The 12,511-nt window shown below is 45.1% G+C and overlaps 1 protein-coding gene across 1 annotated transcript in view; it reads left to right on the top strand.

Annotated features, from left to right (window-relative positions):
- LOC115137268 (F-box only protein 41-like) overlaps nucleotides 1-12,511 on the top strand; it is a 101,704-nt gene that overhangs the window by 43,932 nt on the left and 45,261 nt on the right. The window contains exon 4 of the mRNA XM_029673477.2: nucleotides 10,360-10,576. Coding sequence (XP_029529337.1) covers nucleotides 10,360-10,576 — 217 coding nt within the window. The remainder of the gene's footprint in view (nucleotides 1-10,359; nucleotides 10,577-12,511) is intronic.

Here is a 12,511-nt window from a genome sequence, read left to right as displayed (position 1 = left end):
ATCTGACCCTGAAACTAGCAGCCGCACAGTGCCCTTTCATCCTGGCATGGTGAGACAGGTCCTGCATCCCAAATAGAGCCCCACAGTGGAGTTGTCATACTACCCATAAAACCTAGCGATCAGACAGGGAAATGGTTCCAATCGTTTTCCCACCATATATTTTAGAAACACTTCAAATAAGGGCTGTGTTTCATGTAGGTTTACCCTGGCGTGCCATTTTCATAACCACGTAAATCTCTATCGGACAAAGTGACTATTTACTATCAGATTTGAACATGCTAATTAACATAAGTAGACATTGAAGACTACAAATCCCTGCAAGCTCCTGCACGTAATCTCTAGCACCGTTTGGTAACAGGTACATTTACAGAAATGCAGCCAATTTATTCATTACTACATTTAGCTTACATTAGATGGTTAATCCAGAGATTCTTACTTTTGCCTCGAATTGGCACTTTCATCCAGATCATCATGGGATTTGTAGTTCTTTAGCATTTAATTTTTGGGGGGGTAAATATAGATTTCAGACCCCTTGACTTTTCCCACATTTTATTACGTTACAACCTTATTCTAAAATTGATGAGAGAAAAAACGAATCCATCTACACACACTACCCCATAATGACAAAGCAAAAACAGGTTTTTAGACATTTTTGCAAAAGTATTAAAAATAAAAACTGATCACAATTATATAAGTATTCAGACACTTTACTCAGTACTTTGTTGAAGCTCTTTTTGGCAGCGACTACAGCCTCGAGTCTCCTTGGGTATGACGCTACAAGTTTGGCACACCTGTATTTGGGGAGTTTCTCCTATTATTCTCTGCAGATCCTTTCAAGCTCTGTCAGGTTGGATGGGGAGTGTTGCCGCACCGCTATTTTCAGGTCTCTCCAGAGATGTTCGATCGGGTTCAATTCCGGGCTCTGGCTGGGCCACTCAAGGACATTCAGAGACTTGTCCTGAAGCCACTCCTATGTTGTTTTGGCAGTGTGCTTAGGGTCATTGTCCTGTCGGAAGGTGAACCTTCGCCCCAGTCTGAGGTCCTGAGCGCTCTGGATCAGGTTTTTTATCAAGGATCTCTTTGTACTTTGTTCCGTTGATCTGTCCCTGCCGCTGAAAAACACAGTATGACGATGCCATCATCATGCTTCACCGTAGGGATTGTGCCAGGTTTCCTCCAGACATGATGCTTACCATTCAGGTCAAAGAGTTCGATCTTGCTTTCATCGGACCAGAGAACCTTGTTTCTCATGGTCTGAGAGTCTTTAGGTGCCTTTTGGAAAACTCCAAGCATGCTGTCATGTGTCTTTTTACTGAGGAGTGGCTTCTGTCTGGCCACTCTACCATAAAGGTCTGATTGGTGGAGTGCTGCAGAGATGGTTGTCCTTCTGGAAGGTTCTCCCATCTCCACAGAGGAACTCTAGAGCGCTGTCTGTGACCATCAGGTTCTTGGTCACCTACCTGACCAAGGCCCTTCTCTTCCGATTGCTCAGTTTTGCTGGGTGGCCAGCTCTAGGAAGAGTCTTGGTGGTTCAATGCTGCATAAATGTTTTGGTACCCTTCCCCAGATCTGTGCATTCGACACAATCCTGTCTCTGAGCTCTGCGGACAATTATTTTGGCCTCATGGCTTGCTTTTTGCTGTGACATGCACTGACAACTATGGGACCTTTTTATATAGACAGGTTTATGTCTTTCCAAATCATGTCAATTCAATTGAATTTACCACATGTGGACTCCAAGTTGTAGAAACATATCAAGGATGATCAATGGAAACCGGATGCACCGGAGGTCAATTCAATTTCGAGTGTCACCGCAAAGGATCTGAGAACTTTTGTAAATATTTTTTTTTCTGTTTTTATTTTAAATACATTTGAAAAAATGTATAAACTGTTTTCTTTGTCATTATGGTATTTTGTGTAGATTTCAGATTTTTTATTTATTTTTAAAAATCCATTTGATAATAAGGCTGTAATGTAACAAAATGGAAAAGGTCAAGGGGTCTGAATACTTTCCGAAGGCACTGTATATTGATAAGTCACCATGTCTGAGAGATTTACACAGCCATCAAAACGTTACGCCAGGGTAAGCCTACACAAAACGTTACGCCAGGGTAAGCCTACACAAAACGTTACGCCAGGGTAAGCCTACACAAAACGTTACGCCAGGGTAAGCCTACACGAAACACATCCCTTATTTGAAGTGTTTCTAAAAATGGTGGGGAAAAAAACGATTTGGAACCATTTCCCTGTTTGACTGCTAGGTTTTATGGGTATTATGACTCATATTCTGGTACTCTATGGCACCATTATTCCATTTTATAGTGCACTTCTATGGGCCCTGGTCAAAAGTAATGCACTATGAAGGGAATAATGCTGTCATTTGGGGCGCGAACACCGTCGAGATGCAATTACACACATTTTCAGTTCCCCTCCATATGAATGTCTCTGACATGCCTTTTTATCTGCCCTGTAGTGTGGACAACCAGAGAGGTGTCACTACAGGACGAGCCACCTGAGACACCGTGTTCCTTATGGAAGTCTATTATATGGTGTATATACTGCATGGGGAAACTGAGTGTGGGAGGCAGGTGTGTGCGGGTAGAGCATATGGAAGAGGAGGGGACGGGTGAGGAACAGAGAGCACGGAAGCTCTGTCCTCTGTAGCGCCATCCTACCAACCTGTAAACAGGTGGTCTGGTACTACTTCACCCTCAATGTCTTGTCTAGGTCTGTGCCAGTCAGACAGACACACACACACCGCTATGTCTTACTATATTTGTGAATTTTAGTTGGGTTACTTTTCTTGAGGACTTCTGGTACTCGCAAGTATAGCAAAACGTGTACACACACACACGGCCTAGTGTCCCAGTACAGTAAGACCCAGGAAAGACTGTAGGAGACCTGGTTTTCAACTTCCCCAGTGCCGGTGTGAACATGTGGGCTTATTTGTCGACTTGTTCCCCCTGTCTGGAGGTGCTAGTTTTGGAAGGAGACGATGAGTCACGCCTTAAATTAAGGTTGACAACAGGAAACCGACACATCACGTGTATATGTCCTACTGAGATGTGTCGGTCTGTCTGTCTCCTCTCTTGCTTCTTCCTATTGGCTCTTTTGATTTCCTGCTGTGTCTCTTTTGGTCCGTCTTTCTCTCTTTCTGCAGGTTTCTGTGTCTATGCATGTCTGTGTGTCTCTTTAAACCCACCGTCTTCCCCTCCTCTAATATCAAACTCAGCTTCAGTTATGCAGAGTGAGCTGTCCGTCCGCCAAGTCTGGTGGTATAGTGCATTAACACAACACTTCTGGGGAGAGAGGGAGAAGAGCGAGGCTTTTCAGTTTTGCATGTCCTTAGCCCTCCACTCCCAGAGGATTGGCGTATCTCTCTAGCCCCAGGTCTGATTTGAGCCTTGCCAGTTTGATCCAGCGTGGACTGAGATGCATTTAACAGTGAGCTGGGCAGAAGAGTTGCAGTCCCGTTTTTCTGTCCTTTTTATCTTCATCAAAAACGATAACGCTTTAGAAAAAACCTCAACATCATCCGGCTGACTGTACTCTTGTCATATTCTCCAGCATTACATTTGCGAGCACATTTTCTTCCCAGACGTGTTTAGCCCCTAAGACTTCGACGAGTGTCTCTCTGTATTGATGTGGCTAGTTAATAACCAGGAGCCATCAGCCATGTGAAATACAGGAAACATGGATCCTCAGCGGTTTGATACTCCGGTACACACACACACACACACACACACACACACACACACACACACGCTCCCATGCGCACACACACGTGTACGCACTCCTGGACGATGGCTCTGTCATGGATGAATGCCTTGCTGCTCTTTTGTGAAACCTATCTGGTGGGATAATAGCTGCTGAGGCCGGGTTGCAGGAGCACACGCATTAGATCAGCGTTTCCCAAACTCTGTCCTCGTGACCCTAAAGGGTGCATTTTAAAAAAACGTTTTTTTCCTGACGCTACACAGCTGACTCAAACGATCAAAGCTTGATGATTAGTTGATTATTCGAATCAGCTGTGTAGCACTTACTGTACATGTCGAACACACGTCCACTGGTACAATCAGTCAAACACACACCTCTAATCCAATCTGTGGTCACGCTCCTCTCCTTCCCTCTACTCACCCAGGTGGGTCTGCTCTAGACTGGATGGGATGTGTGTGTATCTCTGTGTGCGTGCCCCTCCAAAGTCCCTCCAACCTACCAGACCACTACAAATAAGTATTCACTGCAACCATGCAAAAGATACCGGTGCTTGAAAAGGAGATTTTTCTATTTTTCTATTTCTATTCCTTCAATTGACTGTCATTTTTAGAAATATTTTTCATATCGGTCTAGTGTATTTAAAAAACCAACAACAACGATTTGAATATCCAGATGAAGTGAGTAGAAAAGGCTACTCAAAAAGACAGATGGAATATATTCCAACAAAAAGAAATGTAAAGCCGATCATCTTTGGATCAATGTATCATGAATACCAATTCTTCAACAGTATAATCCAACTCTACTACCAGTCTGTGTCTCTGGGACAAAATGGCACCCTATTCTCTACATAGTACAAAAATAGAACACTATATACACGGAATGGGGTTGGATTTGGGACGCGTGTGTTTTTCCCAGGTTGGGGAGACACTGATACTCACTACCCCGACTACCCACAATCCTACAGCACTTTCTAAGTGGGGATTCAATTCTCAGTGTAAACCAGATTATTCATTACACCATATATTATATATTCGTGTATATATTTAGCAACCTTTCCATCACCCTCTGTTCTCTGTGTGTGTCCCAAATGGCACCCTATTCCCTTCATAGCACACTACTTTTGCCCTGGGCCCTGTTAAAAGTAGTGCACTTTTCCTTTGATGACGCCCGTCACATCCCATAATATAGAGGAAAATCTGCTTCAGTCACTTCGACTCCTGTATCTGTTATGTGTTGAAATTGACCTCCTCTTTGATGTTTTTGAGGGGAGCTGCTGAAATCCTATTTTGTGTGTGTGTGTGTGTGTGTGTGTGTGCGTGTGTGCGTGTGTGTGTACCCCTATTGACACGTCCTCCCACTGCCTGGAGGTAAGGGAGAATGGCGGTGACTGTGATGGCAGGCCTGACTCCTGATCGCTTTAGCTGTGACACTGAAAACAGAAGCAGACAGTGTGAATATATATATATATACACACACACACACACACACACACACACACACACACACACACACACACACACACACGGGGAGCGAAGATGAATCATCAGAAAGCTGTTGGAACACAACATAAATGCACTCCTACACGAACCATAGGTATACAAAATGGCAGGTGTGAGATTGCATTCGTGCCTGTCGATTCAGAGGGAAAGTGAAAAGGAGGGAGGGAGGGGGAGAGAGAAAAGGAGGGAGGGAGGGCGAGAAATGAAGAGGGGGAGAGATGCTCGTATTGTGACTGGAGCCATTTTAGCAACAGGGAAAATGTTAATCCTCTCTGGTCTAGTTGAAGAGTCACTCATTAGCTTTTCAATCCTGCTCAGCATGAATGAGATGAGTAGAAGTAATGTCTCCAAAAGTGGGTTGGAAGTTTGATTAAAATATACATGACAACCCTGAGATGAGCTCTGACCTCATATCATGCTGACAAGGTAAAAAATCTGTCGTTCTGCCCCTGAACAAGGCAGTTAACCCACTGTTCCTAGGCCGTCATTGTAAATAAGAATTTGTTCTTAACTGACTTGCCCAGTTAAATAAAGGGAAAAAAAAGGATGATGCTATTGTCAAACCTCAAACTACTGCGGTGTGTGTGTGTGTGTGTAAACGTTCATTTGATCCAGCTTTATCACCTCTATTTCCACACCCATTTGATAAACACGTCTTTCATGTTGATCAAACACTTCTTCTAACCCTAATCTGAATAATCTCATTTTGGAATGTCTTTGCCCCAAAGACAGACACTTAATTTCACCAGATGTCAAACATCTCTCAAGTCTACCCTCTTCCTTTTGTTTACGAACCGGCTCATAGCCCGTAAGAAAGAGGAAGACCACACAGAGGGAGAGAAATAACAAACCCATATTTATTCAATAAAGTAAACGATATACAAGTAACAATGGATTGTGCAGTCAGTAGTGTGAGTGGATGCATGCATAGCTGGTGATAATGAGGGGTGTTGAGAGGTGCCAAAACAAATTTAACAGGAAGACCCAAATTACCACAACCAGAAGACGGTGTGTCTGCGTGGAGAGTCTCCTCGGTGTATGAGGGGGGAAAGGTGTATTTATCCCCGGGACACACCCGAGCCCAGGTGTGTCCCATTTCGCTGACGACCCTCCCGGCTCCGCCCACCGACATCCTAATAAGGAAAACGAGAGCAAAGAGAGAATTCTGCAGACAGAGTGGGAGGGTGGTCACACTTTTTTTTTTTTTTATAGAACGTTTTACATGACTGTTATTGTCCTCGTGCCGGTTTCATGGAACACTGTCAATAGTGGTGGAAATGCAGGCAAATCTGCATCACAAATGGCACCCTATTCAGCTCTGTGGGCCCTGGTCAAATGTAGTGCGCTATTATGGGAATAGAGTGCCATTTGGGATGCATTCATAACTGGAGCAACGTTAACCTTCAGACAGTAGTCACTTTTGCTCCCGTAAAAACCAACGACAAAGCCCAGCGGTAAGTGGGACCTTTTTGTGTGCGTCTTCTTTGGATTTTCTGAGGAGATTGTTTGGACAGGAGCGGCTGCAGGTGTTGGAAAGGACAGAGATGTGGTATATGCAGACGCGCGCGTACACACACACACACACACACACACACACACACACACACACACACACACACACACACACACACACACACACACCACCGAGATGAGGGAAGGGAATACAGCTTGTTTCACTCCCCGAAGGAGGAAGGAGGAAGTGGGAGTGAGAAGTGAGGGGAGAGAGAAAAAAGACTGCGTGAGAGAGGAGAAGCAAAATATGAAAAAGATTCAGCTGTGATACAGTATCTGTGTGGAAATAAAACTTAATGTATGCATAAAACTGGGACAGCGAGTGCGATAGCATTAATCAGTCGGCTCCTGTGTGTTTGTGTTGGAGTGTGTGTGTGTTTTGGAGAGACAGTACCTTAAGGTCAACATTACCCCCTGGTATGTGTGTGCTTCCAGAAGGTCTCACTTACGGTACTTAATATGATCCTATAATTAGATTCATCAGTGTCCATATTACGCTATTGTGGGAGTAAATTATTCTACCCATGGGTCACCTTGTTGAATGGTCCGGGGGGGGGGGGGGGGGGTGATATCGATGGCATTTAACAGTCCAGACATGTCTGTGGCACCTCAGCAGGAGATTCTGTGACATTCAACTGTCTTGTATCTCTGTGTGACTGTGTTAAAGATGGCACAAATCTTCATGTCCAGCTCCACTGTACTGTGTGTTCTATTGGGTCCAAGTCAAGTGCAGTATTTTACATGATGTATTTGACCCAGGTCTGGTATGTGTGCACCTATCCATCTGGTTTCTGTCCTCCCGTTAGAAGTGGGGTGTGTTTTGTTGTATTCCCCAAACCACCCATTCTTCCCATATGTTCCCAGGGAGTTAGGTCGCCCAGTTAGTTGCAAATGTAGTGTACTCGCATCCAATAACCTGCAGTTTATAAATTCATGAATTATGCAACGGGTGGGTCTAATCCTGGTTGCTAATTGGTTAAAACCGTATTTCAGCCGGTGTCTATTCCACAAGTTACCACCAGCTAAGGCTAAGGCTTCACCTCAAGCTGAACCTCGGCAAGACGGAACTGCTCTTCCTCCCGGGGAAGGACTGCCCGTTCCATGATCTCGCCATAAAACAACTCCATTGTGTCCTCCTCCCAGAGCGCTAAGAACCTTGGCGTGATCCTGGACAACACCCTGTCGTTCTCAACTAACAAGGCGGTGGCCTGTTCCACTGGTTCATGTCTACAACATAAGGACCCTGCCTCAACAGGAAGCGGCGCAGGTCCTAATCCAGGCACTTGTCATCTCCCGTCTGGATTACTGCAAGAGCTGGGCTCCCTGCCTGTGCCAAACCCCTAAACTCATAAAGCCCGTCTGGTGTTCACCTTCCCATCTGGTTTCTCTCCACTGGCTTCCAGTTGAAGCATGCTACAAGACCATGGTGCTTGCCTTTGAGGGGAACGGCACCTCAGTACCTCCAGGCTCTGATCAGGCCCTACACCCAAACAAGGGCACTGCGTTCATTCCCCTCTGGCCTGCTCGCCTCCCTACCACTGAGGCAAAGTACAGTTCCCGCTCCAGCCCAGTTCAAAACTGTTTCTGGCCCCCAATGGTGGAACAAACTCCCTCACACGCCAGGACAGCGGAGTCAATCACCACCTTCCGGAGACACCTGAAACCCCACCTCTTTAAGGAATACCTAGGAAAATAAAGTAATCCCTCTCACCCCCTCCCCTGAAAAGATTTAGATGCACTACTGTTCACTGGAGGTCATAAGGTGAATGCACCAATTTGTACGCTCACCTAAATGACTTAAATGTAATGTAAATGCTATGACGTAATCCACTCATTAGCCCAACCAGGCAATTTATAAACTTGATCTCCACTGTAAGAAATAATCTAGACATGTCCCCTTTCTTTTAGACTAGCATTTGGTTTGCAACAGCAGAGATTTGTATAAACCTTGCTGTCTGTCTCTCCGACCTTTTTCAATATTGAAATTTGATCTCTGCTGTCCCATTTCAGGATTACCGTGTCAGGACGAGACATCTTATCTCAGCCAGTCGAAAGTCATGAATCGGCATAATATTTATGGATATATGCAAAGAAATCTCAATAGAGCTACTGTAGTTTGCTCTATTTCCAGATTCAGTTTGAAGTGATTGTGTTAGCTGTGTAGTTGGCTAGCTCCTCTGAACATTGTCCTGACGAGAGAGCACATTTTCTATTCCATATGAAATCGCTCATCAGTAGCTCATTGTGAACGTCACAACAAATAAACGTCACTAGAAAAACAGCTTTAAACAAACGCAAATGCAGCTACTTGGCTGTTGTTCCGTCCGCCCTGTTTGACTGTGTTAGCCATCGTTGGCTAGCTACGAACCAAGGGATAAGAACGTTGCCAGGCAGAATGGCAACGGAACATTGGAACGAACTCGTTATTTAAATCTGTTGGTAACCAGTTGTATAAACGTGATAACACCCTCGAAAGCCGGTGGTTGGAGGATATATTGGCATGGTTTGGCGGCCCTCGACTTCGTACCAATATCCTCCAAATACCGACTTCTCTGGCGTTATTACTTAAATGCAACTGCAACAGTTAATATTGCTGTTAATATAGCTTATTGTTGCCCAGTAAACTGCAGGACCATTTATCAGTGTGCAGATATCGATCTAAATTTCATGAGGTTGCACTGTTACACACACACACACACACACACAGGGAGTTGGTCTGTGTGTGTGTACTCAAACCATTCTGTATCTCTCCTCGCCTCTCCACCAGGGAGGTGGCTCAGATAGACCAGTCCATGACTGCTGAGCCTATATGGCTCTGGTCAAATTTAGCGCAACTATACTGAACAAAGATATATAAACGCATCATGTCACAATTTCAACGATTTTACTGAGTTACAGTTCATATAAGGAAATCAGTTGATTTTTAAATAAAGTCATTAGGCCCTAATCTATGGATTTCACATGACTGGGCAGGAGTGCACCCACTGGGGAGCCAGGCCCAGCCAATCAGAATACGTTTTTCCCCACAAAAGAGCTTTATTACAGACATCAGCTGTCAGCTGTCTGGGTGGCTGGTCTTAGGTGATCCCGAAGGTCAAGAAGCCGGATGTGGAGGTCCTGGGCTGGCGTTGTTCTCTAAAACAACTTCTCTAAAACAACGGTAGAGAAACGGACGTTCAATTCTCTGGAAACCACTCTAGTGGACATTCCTGCAGTCAGCATGCCAATTGCATGCTCCCTCAAAACTTGGCATTGTGTTGTGTGACAAAAGACATGAATCGGCACATTTTAGAGTGTCATTATATTGTCCCTAGCACAAGGTGCACCTTTGTAATGATCGTGCTGTTTAATCAGCTTCTTGATGCCACACCTGTCAGGTGGATGGATTATCTTGGCAAAGGAGAAATGCTCACTAACAGGGATATAAACAAATTTGTGCTCAAAACATGAGAGAAATATATATTTTTTGTGCGTATTGGAACATTTCTGGGATCTACACTTTACAATATGGGACCAACACAATTTTGTTGTGTGTGTGTGTGTGAAGGAAATGTGGTGCTTTTTGAGACGTAACCTATGTGTGTTTATGCACGCCAGTAACCATCGGTCTCCTCTCCTCCCGATTCACCAGGGAGGTAACCCAGATAGACCAGTTCCTCCAGGAGACGGCGGCGCGCGAGGCTAACGCCAAGGTGCGCCTGCAGCAGTTCATCGAGGAGCTCCTGGACCGTGCCGACCGCGCCGAGAAACAGCTGCAGATCATCAGCAGCTGCGGGACCACGCCCAACGGCAGCATGGGACGCTGCAGCCTGCCCGGCTCCAACAAGGGCTCCAACAATGGACGCCAGGTGAGCTGATCCAAGACCAGTTTTGCTTTTGATTACACAAACGGTTACGGTAAGCTGATTTCTCTAGATCCGTAGCCTGCCAGGCTCCAAAAGGGCAACAAATGCCAGGTGATCTGGAGTGGCGAGAGGAAGTTGGCCGTGTAGTAGACAAACAAAGACAGATGTGTGCAAGGGGAGCCTAATGGTTAAGAGTTGAGAAAGGTAAACTGATCCTAGATTGTTTCTGGTGATCTGGAGTGGAGGAGATGTTGACCTAGATACTGATCTGAGGTCAGATTTGTATGTGTATACCTAATGGTTAATGTTGGAAAGGTAAGCTGATTCTAGATCTGTGCCAGATAGGGGCTCAGATAAGGTCCCTGTTTAAAAACTCCCCTTCCTGGATGTGAAATAATCTAGGGCAATCTAATGTGGTCGAAGCATCTGTTAACTCTCATAACTCCAAAGCGACAAAGGAAGGATGCATCTTCATGGAATTAGACCAGGGCCAATGGCATCGCCACAAATTAGACACTTCCTGTTGTTACATTGACAGGACAGCCAATAGGGGAAGGCAAATCCGTCGCTGTCCGGGGGAACAGATGTCAGTGACAACTCGTCAAAGTAGCTTTTTCACTTGAATAATGAATAGGCATCGGGTCTATTGACTGTCGACTCACAGGACAAAACCAGGATGGACTCGCACAAGCCAGAGAGCTGCTTGGTCAAGTAAACTGGGTATCTGATTCATCGACGGTGTGCATGTACTGCGTGTGTGTTTTTACTTTGAACAGTTGTACATCACAGGAGGCTGCGGAGGGGAGGACGGCGCATAACAATGGCTGGAACGGAGCGAATGGACTGGCATCAAACACATTGAAACCATGTTTGATGTATTTGACATCTCTCCACTGCAGCCATTACCACGAGCCCGTCCTCCCCGATGAAGCGTCCACCACCCTCCTGTGTTGTGCATTCCTTAATATAGTCCCTGCGTCGTTAGTCCACATGACGTAAGTCACTTATAGAATTGGTTCTACAACGGGGTATGTTTAGTTCAAGTCCAAATGAATGGGGCCTTTTTTTTGGGGGGGGGTGATATTGGTATAATTTAAATGATTAGTGACGAAAAGAAAAATTATTTTGGAGTGACATGAAGACAGTCGGACAATCTAACCTAGCACGTGGATGTCTATGTCTGAGATCCAAATGGCAACTTATTCCCTACGTAGTGCACTACTTTGGATCTGAGCACTATGAGCCCCAGTCAAAAGTAGTGCACTGTGTAGATGAACGGGATGCATCTTATCACTTGGGCGATTAGAAACAGGCAAGGTGGGCGTGTTGATACGTGTTGACTCATCACAATTCTGCATTTTAATTTGATCTGGGCCGATTTAGGGAATGTGTGAAATATTTATTAAACAGAATGGGAGAGCGCTGGACTGTGAATAGTGGAATTGGACAGCGAAGGAGGAGGTGTGTGTTTGCGTGCTGTGTGTGTGTGTGTTTGCGTGCTGTGCGTGTGTGTGTGTGTGTGTGTGTGTGTGTCTGTTTGCGTGCTGTGCGTGTGTGTGTGTTTGCGTGCTGTGTGTGTGTCTGTTTGCGTGCTGTGTGTGTTTGCGTGCTGTGTGTGTGTGTGTGTGTGTGTGTGTGTGTGGCCGCTGGTCATGTCGCCACTCTATCTTCATTTACCTCGGAGGTATAAGTGGTTGTCCAGGTGTTAGTCATTTACTGTTGTTGGCATAGAGATGCACCCGGCTTTAATTGAAATGCTAAATAGCTTTTAGCTGATGATCAAGTATTTTGATTCCAGGAATCAGTGGTGTCTGACTCACTTGGTATCTGGGTATCAGTATTTCCTCATACCCTTAGATAGGATCTGAAATCTAAAATATTGCGTTGTTATTGGTTACATGCAGAAAACATCCAGACAGAGGAGGCAATGGTGACATT

This window comes from Oncorhynchus nerka, linkage group LG11 (genome assembly GCF_034236695.1).
Source record: "Oncorhynchus nerka isolate Pitt River linkage group LG11, Oner_Uvic_2.0, whole genome shotgun sequence".
Classification (NCBI taxonomy): domain Eukaryota; kingdom Metazoa; phylum Chordata; class Actinopteri; order Salmoniformes; family Salmonidae; genus Oncorhynchus; species Oncorhynchus nerka.
Note: the sequence above shows the minus strand (reverse complement) of the source record. Positions and strands in the feature narration are given on the sequence as shown.